Source organism: Rhipicephalus microplus, chromosome 7 (genome assembly GCF_043290135.1).
Source record: "Rhipicephalus microplus isolate Deutch F79 chromosome 7, USDA_Rmic, whole genome shotgun sequence".
Classification (NCBI taxonomy): domain Eukaryota; kingdom Metazoa; phylum Arthropoda; class Arachnida; order Ixodida; family Ixodidae; genus Rhipicephalus; species Rhipicephalus microplus.
This window is the reverse complement of record NC_134706.1, coordinates 15,945,960-15,964,003: the sequence shown is the minus strand read 5'-3', so window position 1 is coordinate 15,964,003 and position 18,044 is coordinate 15,945,960. Positions and strand designations below refer to the sequence as shown.

General features: G+C 45.0%; 1 protein-coding gene across 2 annotated transcripts; it reads left to right on the top strand.

Moving 5' to 3' along the window:
- The first annotated feature begins 321 nt into the window (after positions 1-321).
- Positions 322-17,602, top strand: LOC119179379 (noggin-2). 2 transcript variants are annotated; one of them, XM_075868756.1, is made up of 4 exons: positions 322-3,036; positions 11,174-11,311; positions 13,109-13,368; positions 13,663-17,602. In XM_075868756.1, the coding sequence occupies exons 2-4, from the start codon at positions 11,196-11,198 to the stop codon at positions 14,085-14,087; spliced, it is 801 nt and encodes a 266-aa protein (XP_075724871.1). In that variant the 5' UTR covers positions 322-3,036; positions 11,174-11,195; the 3' UTR covers positions 14,088-17,602. The 2 variants fall into 2 exon arrangements, with proteins under 2 accessions (XP_075724871.1, XP_037286342.2); XM_037430445.2 differs by lacking the exon at positions 322-3,036 and having other exon boundaries at positions 11,090-11,311.
- The last annotated feature ends 442 nt before the right edge of the window (positions 17,603-18,044 follow it).

The following is an 18,044-nucleotide window of genomic DNA, read 5'->3' as shown; positions in this document are numbered from 1 at the left end:
TCACCTCCACGACGACTTCTTTCTCTCTCTCTCTCTGCTCCGCCGTACACACCCGTCGCTTCGCTGCGCCCACTCTTTTTTTTTTTTACAAAGTGTGCAGGACCTCTCGAAAAGCGTCAAGAAATCAAGTTCGCATATAAACAGACTGAGACAAACAGAAGAAGGGTACACCAGGGGAGGAGGCAGGGATAGGGCTGTGCGACCGCAACACCTGTACACGTGACCTTTTCCTCCTCTCCCTCCAGCGCTGCTTCTCTAGCTCTATTTGTTTCTTTTTAATCAGTGCGAGAGCAATCAAGGAGAGGGAGCGGAGCTAGCTGGGCCTGCGAGGGAGCCGTTACAGCAGCCACGCCGGTAAAGGGCAACTACTCGGAGCGATGGATCGGCGACGGCTTCATCGGGAACCGCCCCTTTTTCGCGACTACCGTCAACGGGTTCCTTGAAGGGTTCTCACGAGCTGGCCACGGTGGTCGACGGTTTGCTAACAACCCAAGTGACATTGTGCGTACACAGCATCACCCGCTGCGAAAGGCGCTAAGAGTCCAGAAGTTCTGACAAGCCATTTCCGACATGGACTGGCTAACGACGTTCCGTCGTCGTCTCCGATGAGTCTTCTTCTGGCGGACGATAGGGCACCTGAGTGACGTCATTAGTGGTACACGGTGGGGAAGTGACGTCACCGTGTTGGTTGCGCCACCTGAATGACAAGCGCCCAGCGGCGATATGTGTTCGCTCAGTTGTGACACGGACGATAAATCTTTCAGCAGCTCGCCGTCTGGTACGGCGCGTGGCAGAAGATAACGGGAACCAACCGACGTCATCGTCGGGAGTGACATCATTGGTAGAGAAGTGACATCGTCGGTGATTTGCGACCACAGCGCCAGGCCTGCGACACGTGGAAACAGTTAGCACTTACATGTTGTCTGTGACGCAGCAACGATACGGTATAGAAGCGGAGTTACAAATCGCATGATTTTTTTTATTGGAACACTGCATACCTTAAGCGACGTTCACGGCAATCGACAGCGCACGTCACATTAACCAGCCTCTAGAAAGATGTGCGAAGGCGGACAATTTGAGCGAGTACAGAGCCTGTGACCACAGTTGCGGCAGATGCTTTATACCCCGGTCGACGAGTATGGTTTCGACATTGAACTCGGGCGAAGCAGCGTCTCAGACGGCAAGCGCATGTAATTAGCCGACGACTCCAAGTATATCCACGTTAACGCGCGGCTTTGGTTCCGCATGCTTTGGGACACTACGCACCACCGGCCAAGGTGGACGAGATGAACCTCCGGGCTATAATAACGACCAGAAATGATCTCATCGCGCACGAAATATGGAAATCTTTCCTGATCGTTTTCGCTCGAACCACCAGCGATGACGTTAAAGGTGCGGAAATTTTCAATGAGGCAATAGTCGACGACTTGTGAACTATCAGTCGGAAAAGACAGGCCCATTTTACAGATCGACGGGTGGAAACAGGGTGTTTCTTGAAGCCGTAACCTTCTGTGACGTCATTCAAAACTAAACATTCACGTCGACGTAGGCTAATTTCTTGGGAATAATTCCAAGACTTTGTGCTGAGTACTACGTGACTGCTATTCCCTGCACTTCTTCGAGGGAGACACAGTGTGTCATTAAAGTTGTTAGTTTCGTACGCTTGTCTGGATTACGACACTGATGCTTACGTGGACATGGACAGTATACAGAGAAATGCCATTGGCATTGCGTTACGTGGTGACAGAAGCAGAAGACAACAACAGACGATGAAGTGCAGTGTGGTATGAGTGGTTTGTCAAACTGTGTTGTCGGGCTACGCCATCAACTAACAAGACTGACCAATGCCCATGGCAACGAGTACGGAGTGATATCGGGAGGAAGCTATCAAGCTTATCGTAATCGATGTGGTTTCGATGAGTCTGCATCACAGCGGAATCTGAGTCTGCCGGGTAAACCCTCACTTACGCAAGACTTCGTGCCAGCAGCCGATGTCAACCCTCCGGTGAGGAAACTTTTGGTGAATCCGAAACTTTATACTGCAGTTTTTTTTCTTGTTTGTTTCGATCAACTACAACAATTAAGAACAAGTCAAGAGACCACCTGCAGATCCTAACTGGTGATTTGGCGGAGTGTAGTGACCAATATACATCAGACTCGGCAAGCAGGCATCGATGACGTAGAAGTCTGTGCAACCGCTGCAGCTTATTAGGTTTGCGTGCTATCGAGATCCACATACTAGTGCCCTTGTTTCCATTCTGGAGTACCACCATTGAGTTCATCGTCGAGAGCGAGTTATTTTGGAGGGCCGAAAGACAAGTCTTTCACTCACTGCTTAAAGACACGACTCTGATTGAAAAGCGGGGCTGGTCTCGTTTATTCTCATTTATTTCGTCTGTTGCATGGTGCTGTCTGTCCCAGTAAGAGGCTTTTCGCCCACCGAAACACTCGAAGCCAAGTAAGTAATTATAAGACTGAAGGCAGACCGCGAAGCTCTCTCTACTGCCTCACCGTCTCTGTTCGATTATCTTCCGTGAGCAGCATCGACTTCCTAATCAGGCCTGAGGACCTAAACGGCCGATATAGCGAACAAACGCAGGCTAAATCGAAGAAAGAAGAACCCCACTTTTCCACGTAGAGGCCTCGATTCGTCGGCTCACTACCAAGGATGCCACTTTTCCACAGAAAACAATACGGACAAACGCAACGGCGAACAATCGTCGTTCTGAGTGTTGATTACACTGCACAGCGCGAGCGTTAAAGAAAAAAAAAACTGGAGCGACCGTGATCATCGCTTTACTATTTTCCTACGTCACTTCTTTTTGTGTTCTTTCTTGCGCGCCGTCCCATCCCAGCGCCGCCAACAGCCCCGTGCGAGAACTTGGAGCGGACGGGCAAGCGGCATCTACTCTCCGAAGCGGCGGCGATCGTCGACGCCAGCGCCAACGAGGTGGTAGCGGTGTCCGTCGCAAACCGGCAGTCATGAAATGCGCGCGGTGCCCGGCGGCCAGTTCGGCATCTGTCCCCTGACAAGAGGTGGGTGACCCATCGCTACATTGGCGGGAGAGTGCACCAGTGGCTCCGCGTTCTGTTGACATTAGTTAACTATCAATTAGATTATCGAAATCCGCCGTATTCGAGGGGGGAAATAACTGATCATCTCACTAGCGATCTGTAATGGTGTGCTAATTATTTTAAACCGAGCCTCACTTTTTTTTAGTCACCTGTCACAACAATGGCGAAAGAGTGCGTGGTGGATCCGACAAGTAGTTCATTTAACGCCGCTTTCTCTTTGTGTTATTTCCTAAATAATTGAAATAATTCACCCGCCGAGCTGACACGGTGTTTACGGTGCTCGAATGCTGTCCGGATTGTCGCGGGATCGACTCCCGGCCAGAGATAAAGGCAGCCATAGCGAAGACATTAACGGGCCGAATACTGTATGACAGTGACGAACGTAATAGCAATTGCGAGCGCAGGATAGACATAACAAGAGCTAAACACAGATGTTTGTCCGGTTTGTTCTGAAGGGAACACTGTTAGTTTGTCATGATGCGCCCCCCGCTTCGGAGGTTTGGTGGCTATAATGTATGACTGTTATTCAGAAAGCCGCAGAATTGAATCCGGGCCACGGCGGTCAAATTTCGACGGTGGCGAAAGGCGTCGGGCCACTGTGCTTTGATTTAATTGATTGATTGATTTGTGTGGTTTAACGTCCCAAAACCACCATTTGATTATGAGAGACGCCGTAGTGGAGGGCTCCGGAAATTTTGACCACCTGGGGTTCTTTAACGTGCACCCAAATCTGAGTACACGGGCCTACAACATTTCCGCCTCCATCGGAAATGCAGCCGCCGCAGCCGGGAATCGAACCCACGACCTGCGGGTCCGCAGCCGAGTACCTTAGCCACTAGACCACCGCGGCGGGGCTACTTTGATTTAAATGCACCTTAAAAAAAACCGCAGGTGGTCGAAATTTCCAAAGCCCTCCTCTACGGCATCTCTTATGATCATAAAACCTAAACATTTATTTTATTATAAGTACACTGACGAGATGGGTCATCAGACAGGTGGTCGATTTAGTTCCGCGTTCCTTATACGTTACTGCACCGTTAAATTAATTAAACCCTGAGGTGGTCACCGCTGAAAAAGAACCATGCGTGATCATCTAATCGGAAATTAATCATGGAGGAGCTCTGTAATATTTTTAACTTAAGTTTTTTTTTTGAGAGGGGGGGGGGGGTTACGACTCATCCCTACATCTGCAGGAGAAAACACGGTTGACCTGAGGAGTGACGAGTTAACTTATCGCTGTTTCCTGGTTCACCTTTGGTTAACAACTAATTAAGTTAGTTATATGATGCTTGTAGATATGCCCGATCAATGGAGTGGTAATCCATCGGGGTAAACTCCGGAAGAATGAAAAAAAAAAAATCCTCGGCTTATTTTCGTGAGTGAAACTCTTCCGCATGCTGGAGAGTGCGCGGGTGACCTGACAAGCAGTTCGTTCATCGCTGCATTCTGTTTACGTTAGTTCCTAATTAAATATATTAGGTAAATTCTGTGATATTTTAGGGCAAAAAGAACAAATATGATAGGCAGGTGGTGGGTTGTGAACTGCGGATTAGTTTTTAACAGCCTGCATGGACTCATTTTGGTAGTTATAAAAGATTTCACGGTTTTAAAGGAAGAACGCCGTCTGGGAAGACAGAGAATCGGTTTCCTCCCAATTTCTCTTCAGAGGGACGGAAATTATGAAGTTATTGATTGTAAGATGGAAATACGCTCGCACTTGGTATAGGGTAAACTGGAAATCGTTGGGTGATGTCAGCGTTGTGAAGTTCATTCAAAAGGGCTGAGAATGATGATGATTATCTGGCGCGAGTCTCGGAATACAACCCTACTCTGCAGATAGCCACTGAACGATAATAATTACCAGAATGATAATAATTAGCCGAATGTTAATTATTTTCATCGCGATAATTATTTTCATCGCGATTTGACCCGATTGTTTTCATCATGCTGTTCTATTTTTTTGTTTGTTTGTTTGGTTTATGCAATCTTGAGTGCCAACATTGTGAAAATTATATCTGTAACCACCCTGCTAAAATCTCTGTAATAGGGATTGCAGTATGAATAAATAAATAAATAATAATTAGCCAGCCAACTGAATAGATAACTTATTTGTAGTACTACCCTTGCCTTGATACTAATGAAAACTAAGAGACAATAATGTCAGAGAAAGTATAAGGAATATTGTAAGAAGTAACTGTAATGTAAATCTGAAGAAAAAAAAAGTGGGCGTAAAGATAACTTGCCACCGGCATAATTCCATATACATACATATTATATATATATATATATATATATATATATATATATATATATATATATATATATATATATATATATATATATATATATATATATATATATATATATATATATATATATATATATATATATAGAGAGAGAGAGAGAGAGAGAGAGAGAGAGAGAGAGAGTACGCAACTAACACTTCATAACTGAGTAATTCCACAGTTTCACAGAGAACTAATATAGCGATTGAGTTCACTGTAAGTAATTGTTAAGCTATAAAAAAAAATTATGTCGCTTGCTTGCACAAAGTCTGCACGCAATAGTGTTATGTGCTGACATTTTCATTTGTTAAAATGCTACACTTCGAGAGAATGCAGGGGCGGAAAAAAGGGTTTTATTAAAGTGAGGAAACTCCGTAAATGTTACTTTTGAAAAGAATGTGAAAAGGCGAAGCGGTTTCGAGAACATAAGAAATTTCGTGTTCAGAAATTACTGGCACATTACTGGTACTGGCAAATTATTGGCACATTACTGGCACACGTATGACATTCCCTCAGTTTCGACGGCCGTGTGTATGCGGTTTACTGTATCTAAAGAAAAGTTTTATTCGTGCCATTACAACGACGGCTACTGAAGTCTCTGCTTCTTTGCATAGATAATCGAGTTCTGGGTGATCTAAAAAAATTACGTGGTTAGTGTTAAAATACTGCTATCAACTAGGCGCACTCTGGCGTTTCACTGTCTGTGCAACAAAGTTTACCGGAATAATGTCAGTTAATTCAATTACATTACTGTTTTTCTTTGGCTTTCTGCGTTTCAATTCAAGCGGCAGGACAACTCATTTCATGCCTTCCGCAATTCCATTGTGAGTTTCCTAAGTGTAGTTCTAGTTAACTACGAAAAACTTGAGCACATCGGATAACCAACCTTATTTGTCGTGCTAAACACGGCTTCGTCACTGATGATTCAAACGTGTATTCCTTAAATATTTTTTTTCTACCTTAACTAACCACAACCTCACGAGCCACGTTTTCTTTGCGGACTGAAAAGTTGTGGTTGTCACAACCTTTCAAATCATGTTTTGACTTTCTCTCGATGTATTTTATCTGTCTTCTAATTATTCGCAGAAATTTTGCCCGTAAAGTCTTGGAATGATTCCATAATGCGTTTACTCTTATAACAATTTGCGAAATATATTATAATGCATTCTGACAACGCACAAGCTAAAATTTCAAAGTGAAATTTTAATAAACATTTCTCAAGCAGGTGAACATATACGCTCGTGTATTAAGGATTTAATATCGAATCGTAACACAAATGTTTGAAAGAAACAAATCGGCTCGTGACACCGAATGCAGCATGCAAAAAATTTTCAGTATTAACATGGCGACAAATTGCCGTAAACCAAAAGGGGCTTTGTTGTATACCAAACTCTCTGTAATGACCCACAGGTGACGGGATCGAATCCAGGCTGCGGCGGCCACATTTTAGATTGAGACGAAAATGCTTGGGGCCGGTTTCCTAAATATAGGTGCATATTAAAGAACCCCAGGTGGTAGAAATTTCTGAAGCCCGCCATTACGGCGTCTCTCATAATCACATCGTTGTTTAAGGTCGTTATACCCTTACCATCGTTATTTAAGAAACTTCTTTGGTATATTCAGCAATTCATAGGGACGTAGAAATTTCGCAAGTTCGAAATTTCGAATACCACCCTACCACCACTGTTCACTTTCTTTTTTCTTCAGCTATTGTGTTTACAAAATTATCGCTTCTTATCGCGTTATGACTCGTCGGTAAAAAACAATTTGCTGATTACGGAACTACATAAACGTTCTCGGCCCACAAGATAACCCGCTTTGTCCAAGTCAGATAACAAGCACGCCGCGAATAGTTATGAACAAACTTCGAGATTCAGTAATCTAGCAACATGTCACTGGTATGTAACGTGTAAGGATATCTCTATAACTATCCTGCGAGCTGGAACCGCGAGATAAGATTTGCGACCGTACTCAGTGCTATCATTGTAGCTATCGTTTCCATTAGTGGGGCACGTCGTTGCAAGGTCTGGTTTATCTTGCGCTACGACAAAGCCACTTTTGCCCAAACGAAGACGATTCTTGTGTCACGGCCTTCTTGCGTTAGTGTTCGTTTTCGCAGATTTGACCTTGTCACACCGCCGCTATCATCGTATACTCTTTGCTGTCACTGCTATGATTGCAGAGTGATATATATCTTTTGAAAGCAAAAAAAAAAAGGGGGGGGGGGCCATTAATGAGATAGCGATACAAGTAAAACAAGAAGCTAAGGAAAAAAAGCCGCTTTTGTTCTGTTCCGTGTTTTGAACCGATGGCCAACCAACGCATTTGCAGCGCGTTTGCTTGACCGACTGTGTTCAACAGGGTGCTAGTCAGTTTGCAGCAGGGTAGCAAACCGGATGTGCGTCTGGTTAACCTCCCTGCCTTTCCTTGCATCTTTATCTCTAGTCAGTTTGCACAGCGAAGCTGAAGTAATCGACTGTATACTTGAAGCCCAAGCACGTCGGGTATGCGGTAAGTCAGGACCCGTGTTTCGAAGTATACATCTTTGTTGAAACTTTTCGGGGAAAAAAAAAGTGAATTATAGGCCCGCTTTCACGCCGTATGGTTTTGGTGACGGCGACTAGCCAGCAGTAAAATAAAAATGCCTTGGCGCTTTGTTCCAGTTTTTCAAAGATCATCTGTGTGGAGAAAATAGGCATCGTAGATTACTAAAAAAAAGATAAAAAGTTTGCGCATTCATTCTTTAAGGTCTACGCTCCTTCTGGCTACTCTCCCATTTTGTCACTGTGGCTACGTGGCGATAATATTTTTATGGCGCGCTGCTGATTGAAAGTAAAATGTTTTATTTCAATGATGACCTTTTATAGTTTCGAATAGAGGGAAGTGTTTCAAGGATAACTGAAAAATCCTTTACCACGGTAAAAAAAAAGTCTATGTACAAGATGCGCAAGCAGCTTCGATCGAATGACACTGGTCTATCGAATGCTTAATTATTGTTAAACACTTGCTGATTTCACTAATTGATCCCGGGAAGCAAATTGCGCAGAGTCGTCCACATATATAAGTAGTATGGAACGAATTCTACCTGCACTGCTGCTAGAAGCTCGAAATGGGACTCATCTGTCCACCTGCTTCCGCAACACAATTGTCTTCTAAGTCACTCTATTTATTTGTCTGTGACACCAACATCAGGTATCGGCGTGTGCGAATTCGGCAGACCCCACGTACCTGCAGGGAAACGACGTTATGCGAAGCATGCGGAGGGAAGGTGATCGTGTTGTCAGTTGTTTATTGAGGGACTCGACATGAAATGACGTCGAATATATGTACAAATGGTGCAAACACAGACATATGTTGAGCAGTTGCAGATGTGTATATAACCAGTTGTTTGCACTTTCGCTCCGATGCCAACAGAAACATGCGCATTAGCAACGCCAGAAGCTGATATGAAGCGCTCATGCTCGTGACGACGCTGGTCCTGGACACTGCTACATAAATCGACTTCAGCGCATGGCAATGAACCACAATGGACGTTAACCCGGCGTGATTGCTGTGTTATAGGAGTACATACGCAATGTTTGTAAAATTGAACAGGCAGCACTGCAACCGCTATTGCCGTTTTTGCCGTTTCACGAAGATTATAGTGTCCACTCGAAAAGTAGTTCCGACACCTGGCGTAGCTGTGTGGTAAAATGCTTCATTGCCACGCAGAATACTTGGGTTTGATTCCTGCTGGGACCCTGACATTTATTCTTTGCATTCGCTAGGTCGACGCTAACGATGTCGGGTATTTCTGAATGCTCGTGCGTTAAAATTGTCCACGTGTTTGACACTTAGTACCTACCCAGGAACGACGAAAACAATGACCTGTGGCACATACCAGCCCGTGGGTATGTACCACTGTCTGGCGGGAAGTGTTTGACGACATATGAGACGAGATTGTGATATTATTCGTGTCTTGACCACTGCGTCATATACGCGTCAAACCGTCTTACCCTCCCGTGCTAATTTCGGTTCCCGCCAAGTTAAGGGGATGACCATGAGAGCATCCAAACGTAAGCGGCTAGATAGATAGATGGCTAGATAGATGGCTAGATAGATAGATAGATAGATAGATAGATAGATAGATAGATAGATAGATAGATAGATAGATAGATAGATAGATAGATAGATGGCTAGATGGCTAGATGGCTAGACAGATAGATGGCTAGATAGATAGATGGCTAGATAGATAGATAGATAGATAGATAGATAGATGGCTAGATAGATAGATAGATAGATGGCTAGATAGATAGATAGATAGATAGATAGATGGCTAGATAGATAGATAGATAGATGGCTAGATGGCTAGATAGATAGATAGATAGATAGATATATAGATAGATAGATGGATAGATGGATAGATGGCTAGATAGATAGATGGATAGATAGATGGCTAGATAGATAGATGGATGGATAGATAGATGGCTAGATAGATGGCTAGATAGATAGATAGATGGATAGATAGATGGATAGATAGATAGATGGATAGATAGATAGATAGATAGATAGATAGATAGATAGATAGATAGATAGATAGATAGATAGATAGATAGATAGATAGATAGATAGATAGATAGATAGATAGATAGATAGATAGATAGATAGATAGATAGATAGATAGATAGATAGATAGATAGATAGATAGATAGATAGATAGATAGATAGATATGCTCAAAATCACCGAAGTTGGCTAAGAAATGCTTCGCATTTAAAAGCTAAGCCGCACGCGCGACTGGACACAGCGCCGACTATTGGCCAAAATTCTTATTCAAGAAACGCCAAACTTCCGCCCCTGAACGTGCTAATACATCGTGACGCACATGCTTGCTGAAATGGCATACACTGTACACGAAAAACGTGAACAAACGTTTCTACGAGCCACTTTTTTTTTCCTGCTCTCCCTAAATCAAAAAGCGCCATCTAGCTGTCACAGGGGGTGATAGAGGACCGGCTTATGCACTCGTCTTCGTTCTTTTTTACGCAGTATGCTTCTACGATTCCTCTGTATGAGGTTTACACGTGCGTTTAAACAAAAAACAGTTGCTTTGTCGAACAGGGGACGGAATGAGCCGTCCTTCGCCATTTGTATATACAGTGCGCCGTTTGCGCGCCTTCACTCTTTCCTCCCACGTTTTAGCGTCGCTGCAACATAACGAATACCAGCTATAAAGAACTCGCTTATCGTGCCGATGCTAGTTCGTCATCGCGAGGTGCGGCTGTATCTTATTATCGGCGTAAGTCTTGCCTGAAAGTTCCCTTCGTCCGCGCCACCTTTTGTCGTTCATGAAAGCATAGAGTTTCTCAAAATTAACTATAGAGGGCACTCTGGCGCTGCGATCGTTCAGCGACCATGGGAATGATGGGTAGTACACACATTTGCCTAGTCTTCGTACTTGTGGGCGGCGAATCGTACTTGAGGCTTTGTTTATTGCTGTGTCTCGGTTTCGTTTTGAAAGAAAGAACGAACCCTTTTGAACTTAGGGACCTGATTCGAATTAGTAAGCTTAAAAGAATAAGGTTGTGAAGCACAAACGGTGAACATTCGCTAATTTATGTTTTCGTGAAAAAAGAAACAGCTCCAAGCCACACGAACACACACGGAGCCAGAAGCAGGCCAGAAGTACGAAAATCAGACAAATGTGTGTACTACCCATCATTCCCATGCTCGTTTAAGTGCCATGCGTTGCAGCTCCCATAGACACTAGCGCCAGAGTTCCCTCTAGTTAGTATTGTGGGAAACGCTATGCATGAAACGACTCGTCACTTCGCAGGTGGCGGTGTGCGCGCGGGATCATGCGGAGACGTCGGCCGGCAGGTCCGGTAGCGCTCGCCCTGGCCGTGCTCCTGCTCCTCGCGATGACGTCACGTACCACACAGGCACGCACTGGAGCGCCCCCTAGGACCACGAGGTATGTCTCGGTTTCAATGTGTGATCACTTAGGATCTAAATATGAGTGAATAAAAAAAGATCCGCGAATAGTTACACATGACGTAACTGCGTTATCACACAGGATAACAAGTTATATGGAACACATATATGGATAAGTTATATGGACTGTCCATATAGATAACTTGTCCATATGGATATATGGACAAGTTATATGGATAACAAGTTATATGAAACAATGATTTTTCTATCTTACGACAAAAGGCGACCAGGTCAGATGATGCTAGCAAAGTCACTTATTCCACAGGTGTTGCTTAGGTGAAAGTTCGAACGGTAGGAAAGTAGGCATGGTGATGGCTGCGTATACCATAAGAATGAAGTGCTATAAAACCACCCAAAATGTTTTGCTATTACATGAACTGAACATTTATAAATTAACTCATCATGGAAGAGCAGTTATTTTATATTTACCGTGTTATGATGAAGTTACACTGAGTTACTCATTCCATTGCGATCATTTTTAAATAAAATTGAATAAGTTATGCTTCAAATAAAGTTTCACTCATATTATTTTCAGAACGAAGTTCACAAGAAGAGTAAAAGGAGGGAGTGTATTGCCACAATTTTTCTCTAAGCATAACTGCTTGGGGGCATCGGAGGGTTCTTTGTTAAAAGTATATTCGGAAGTATCCACCTCACACGCTTTCAGCAAGGCTGTGTTTCGTGGCATTTGTCAACCTCGCGTATACCCAAGGAAACATACTCTGCATCCGCGTAATTTCCTTCCTCATTACCATATAGCTGTAACGGGAACACGTCTTTGAAACCCGAGCGCGCGTACGAAAGCATCCTGTTGCTGGCTTTCAAGCAACGCTTTTTGTCTGCATGATGCAGACAAATACTCCTGTGTTGCCAACCTTGTCAATGCGAGATGTAATTAAAAGGACTCCTAAATATTCTCCGAAGATGCAAAGATCTACTCAGATTTGGGTGCACGTTAAAGAACCCCAGGTGGTCAAAATTTCCGGAGCCCTCCACTACGGCGTCTCTCATAATCAAATGGTGGTTTTGGGACGTTAAACCCCACAAATCAATCAAGATGCAAAGATCGAGCGGATGCAGCCGTTTCTCGACTTTCCGGCTCATCTTGTGACGTCAGTCCGTTCACGTGACGTCATGAGGAAATAGGCTCTAGATTGGCCCTTATAGGAGAGATAACGGTTGTGAATTGTCTCATACCTTGCTTTGCCACGTAGTCGCTCGTCCGCTAATTGCGCCTTGTCTCACGTGCCTACAGTGCGTGATCAAATGATTTGTTTCACTTCGATGGTGTCAGTTCGACTGTGCAAGCGAATGTAACATCGCATGGACGAAAAGCCCGAAGTCCTGATAGGCTGAACGCTTACTACTGACACTTTCCACGCGTTTTATGAGAAAAAGTAAGTGGCGAGGCGGTTACGACACCCTTAGGAAGGATAGCGAGGGTTTTTTGACTACAAGTGGTGTTTGGGGGCGCTTTAAAACACGCACCACGTGCCTGGAAATCAGCAATGAATAAGAGGTGTCGTAATGGCAGTTGGTCATGAACAGCGAGTCATGTAACAAACGTGGCATGTGATGTCACACGGAATGGAAACACTGTAGAGACGTGGCGGAAGTTTGCAAAAAAGCTGTAAATCTGTCCGAGAAGCTTAAAGGAAGTGACCAAAATTTCTCGCGCTTATTTAGCGTGAGATCGCCACTTAATTTGCCAATTTCATAAGCATGCATTTTGCTGTATCAAGAATACATCGTCGTTGTCTTCTCACACGTCTCCCAGAGGTCGCCACAATCATCAGATGACTGAGCAGCAGCGACACGGCGGCCATCAGGGCCAGGACTCAAAGCCACCGCTACTGCTTCGACCTCTGCCGTCGGACGACCTTCCGGTGATCGATCTGGTCGAGCCCGTCGGTCACTTGTACGACCCGGGGCCCGATGACCTCGACCCGGTGAAACTGCAGAGGATTCTGGCGGGACACTTCGACCCGAAGTTCATGGCCGTGCAGAGGCCGAAGGAGAGCTACCTCCATCCCAACGGTAAATAATCCGATCCGTAACTTTTCTATACCGGATGCTCACAGTTAAACTTCAAGGCCTACTGAAAATTCAGCCCCTAGCAATAACGTGAGAACCATCTTTGGCAGATAAGTTATGTCTCTAAGGTGACACGAAGTGAGAAAGTGATTATCCCTGTCAGCCTCCGGTGAAGGTGTTTCTACCCCATGTCGCGAACAGTCATTAATTGCTATCGGCAACCAGAAATGGGAGGGTGACCGTTATAAGCTTTGGCTATGGAATAAATAGTCACATGAAAAATGTCCGTAAATGCAGGAACACTCAAGCCAGGTTTCCGGCTACGGAAAGGTCGCCTGGTGCCCGCCAGGCCGATGCCCGTAGAGCTGCAGAAAATCCGGCTCAAGAACATCGACCTTCCCGGAGGGCTTCGGGTGCGGCTGAACATGGGCCGTAGGCTGAGGCGCAAGATGCGACAGCTCCTCTGGACATACACCTACTGTCCGCTCGTGTACCGCTGGAAGGACCTGGGTCTGCGGTTCTGGCCCCGCTGGATACGGGAAGGCCGTTGCTACAAGAGCCGCCGCTCGTGCTCCTTCCCGCCCGGAATGTCGTGTCGCGAGAAGAGCTCCACCGAGAAGACGGTGCTCCGCTGGCACTGCCGGGACTGGACGCAGAGGCGCCAATGCCGATGGATACCGGCCACCATGTCCATACTCGTCGAGTGCTCCTGCTCGTGTTGAAGTGCCGCGCTTTGAGTGTGCCACGTCCCAGTGCCCGGTGAACGTCTCGGTATAGCAGCAGACGCTCTGTCATGCATACTGTTGCTACAAACTTTCTATGTCTAGCATATTTACTGTGGGGGCACTGTCGGGACGTGAGACTTTGAAACATGCGTGCGCGTGAGACAACTTGAAGAGTTCCCGCTTCTCAAGGTGGGCAATATCGTGGAATGACGTGACCCGGGCATGCAGAAAAAGCCTGCAATCCACGTCATTTTTGTCCGCTTTGAAGGCTGCTCGCTGCTCGAGGTAGTCGAGTGTTCGATAACCGTGATCTAGGCGTATGGTATGGCTAGAAGTTCGGAGGTCTCGCGCTGTTACTCGAAGTAAACGTTTGCGAACCGCGTGACAGGGGCGAGCCTGACATCAATGAAAGTTGACACTTTGCGTCAGATGTACAGGCACTCGTGAACGTTAACCTCAACACTACAATGTCGCCGTTAAGCACGGATGATAAGCGCGTGACCTGAACTTGAAGCGATGTATTGAGAAGAGTGCGATTCAGTGTCTGCGTGTGTCTTCGAATGTGCCCACCACTCCTGTTTGTGAACAACAGAGAACATTTGCGTCAGTGCTAGTGTATTTTAACCACATATAATGAGCGGCACTCCCTGAACTAAGACACCAGAACTAGATAGATGACAACTGAATGTTCTGGAAAATCAGAAGGGTCTTCGACAGGGTGAAGTCGCATCGCAGCCTCGTCGTTGGCCGAGAAGAAACTGTGTGTGTCTACTTCAATATACCATGCACTTGCAACGCTGGACAAGCAAAGATTATTAATTCTGGACTGCACGTGTCCCTACTGTTGGCAATGTGATGGCCTGGTTACCTTTCTGCACAGGCGTGTGTGACGCTAAGCTAGTGTTGTGACCACCGTCGTGTACATGGATTTTCTATTGAGTCATTTATCGTGGTGAGCCCATGGATCCAACGTACTTGCTATAAATGTGTACGAAATGGTCACGACGAACAATCATCCTGCAGCTCGTTCATCGAGAACTGTGCCAAACACCATGGAAATCTCTGCCCTGCAAATGCGTAACAATGGGCGGATGCAACTTCAAACAAGGCTTAAAACCCACCCATGGTTTTTTTCTTTTCAGGGAGGGGGGGAGGGGATGGTTTTGTTTTGCAAAGACTGTGAACGGTGACCCTATTGATTTCACGGCAGTGTCACTCACCGAAACTACAGGACTTAATGTGTCAAGGAACAGTGACTTGTGACAGTGCCTGTGTCGGTGTTGTTGTCATGTCTGGATAAAAGTACGCCAGCGGTGAGTTCAGTTGAAAGTAGATTCACAAGTATGCTCTGTTCTAAGAAAAAGAGCTGTGGCCCTGACAGGATTAATAACTTAATACTCATCCCCTCTGAGCTGATTCAAAAGGCCAGGAAGGTTCAGCAAATAAACTAAGTAGCGTTCTGCCCCCTCCTGTAGTTGTGTACTTTAGGCTTGTCTCACGTACCCGAAGTTCACGTTTTATATTGTACGTGATTGTAAGAAGCTGGTCTTGTAGAAATATTGTGTAATACAGTAGATCGGCTGGGTTTTTTATTACTGTGCTTAGCTCGGGACATGACGATCCTGATCTCTTGACATGCTCGTCAGCAAAGAATAACTCTTTGGTGGTTTTTTTTTTTCTCCACATGAAAACTATTACAAATATAAAGTACTTTTGAAATCCGTGAACTGATTGCTTGTGTACGTGTGCCAGTGTCATCAGTGTTCTTCGTGTGCTTTGAAATGGTCAGCTCCTCAGCTTCTTGGTATGGTCACATGCATTGACGTCGTGTTTGTGGAATGAGGAGTGCATAAGCGTGGACAAATGTCTGTTCTGGTAGGTTAAAGAGTTAGGCTTGCAAGGGGACTGTCACAGCTGTTCACAGAAAACTACTCGACAAGTACAGTGGGACCGAGTCACTGACAATTTGAGCTTATGAAATCGAAGAGAAATAGAATAAGAGTCTTACTCAATTCTGGCTCGAAGACGTGGTTTTTCGACTCTGTTTGAAAGTTGAGGCATCATAGGTGATCTCCAGTGCGTTGAGACTACATAAGCAACATAGTAGGAAGAAAAATTTCCAATTTTTTAGGCAGTTCTGCACTCGAAGGAGCCGTAGGGCCTTCGCACTTCTACTTTCAGGTGAATAGCACTTACGAATGGAAACGCAAGACTGTGACTTGCTTATAATGAGCAAGATCGAAGTATCAGTTGTTCAAGTTTCAACACGAGTGTGTACAGCTTCTCTCCTAGCATGTACACCGGCATGTGTCATTACCGCGTGCAATGATGCACCCATTTCGCGTGATTTCTCGCCCCCGTCGAAACTCGAACAATATCTTACATGTGAGAGGTTAGAGTTCGTACGCTTATTAACTCACAGTACGCAGTGACAACAGTGTTCCTGTTGGTAAAGCTTCCATTCCAGTCCATTACCTTAACGGATCAATTCTGATGTTCACTGGAACATAACACCATGGAAAAGGTATACTTGCCAGCCGAGTAAAAATGTAGATGAAGCTTGCTAAAGAGATAACTTGGTCTTCATTGCTTGATTTTTCACTACCATGAGTCAATTTGATTCTGGCATCGACAGGACCAGGGAAAGGCCCCGATGGCCTGGTCAGAAGCTGCTAGTCGTGGCACTATATCGGTTTACGCATACCGTGGCAGACATGTTAAAAGTACAGCGTTGAAGACGCACGGGCTCTGCCACACACAACTTATACGAGAGCAGTTGAATTATCAACTGTCTTTCACTTTTAGACGGCGTCTTGTGTGGGTTGTACGTTCTCATCCTCAGGTTTACTATGAGATATAGGTATACTTTGATTGTGTTTAACAACTGTTTAGTTGTGTAGTCGAGCACGAATGATCTACTCACGAGGTGTCACCTATCAAATGCTGTACTTGAATGTCGCATAGCAAGCGAAGAGCTGTACATACAGTTCTATAGCTGGCGCTTAGCTGCATTACATGTGTTACCACACGACCCCAGTGCAATTTATCACTACCTCTATTTAAAGTCCCATATTTTTGTCGAAGCATAAGAGTGTTGTTTCCCAGTTTTTGTGGTTACATTCTTGCATTCATGCTAGTTGTTTTCCGAGTTCCTTGTACATTTCACGTGTGCCATCTTTCACCTTGGCAGGGTATCCTGCTTACCGCGATGCCATATAAGTTACATGTTGTTGTACCCGTTATTTATGAGCATATAGTGTACTAGTTCATAACCTGGCTGCGCAGGCGCTTAGAGGTTCTCTCTCTTGGCTTTCGTGAATATGACGGACACCGAAAGTCACGTATACACGAGCCAAGGGTGCCGTCAGATTATACCAGGGTTGACGCGCAGTTGGCCATACTGAGTGTTGTGCCATTTGTACCTTGACCCTATGAGTGCATGTGAAAAAAAAAAGATCTAAATGTGCATCGTTGACTTCACTGGTATGAATAAAGTCCTCAAAAGAAAATAACCCGTGAAGTTTCTGGAGCTATGCTTTTTAAACGTAAATGTATAGCTTATAGATGACCTACAGACCTCTTGCAGACGACATTGTATTCCTTGCAACTTCTCATTCTTGCCTTATGTGGTCGACTAAGCAAGGTAGAGCTCCCTGCACTTCTGAAAGAACTCATTGCCCCAGAGATGCGTATACTGACCCGCAAACACGTGAGGTCATATAAGGAAGCTCATTTACGTCTCCAGAAAACCCACACTTCTCAGAAGACAGTGCTAGGCAGATATTCTCCAAATAAATCTTTTTGGTAATGGAGGTGGGCTGTTCCGTCTGAACATTTGGCCGTAGCAAGCTGATTGAATGGCAAATGAAGGAAGCCTCACATTGATGCGTTCGTATACTGGGCAGCTCGCGGGAAGAGGCATTTTAGGCTATCCGAGGTGATCCCAAGCTGGCC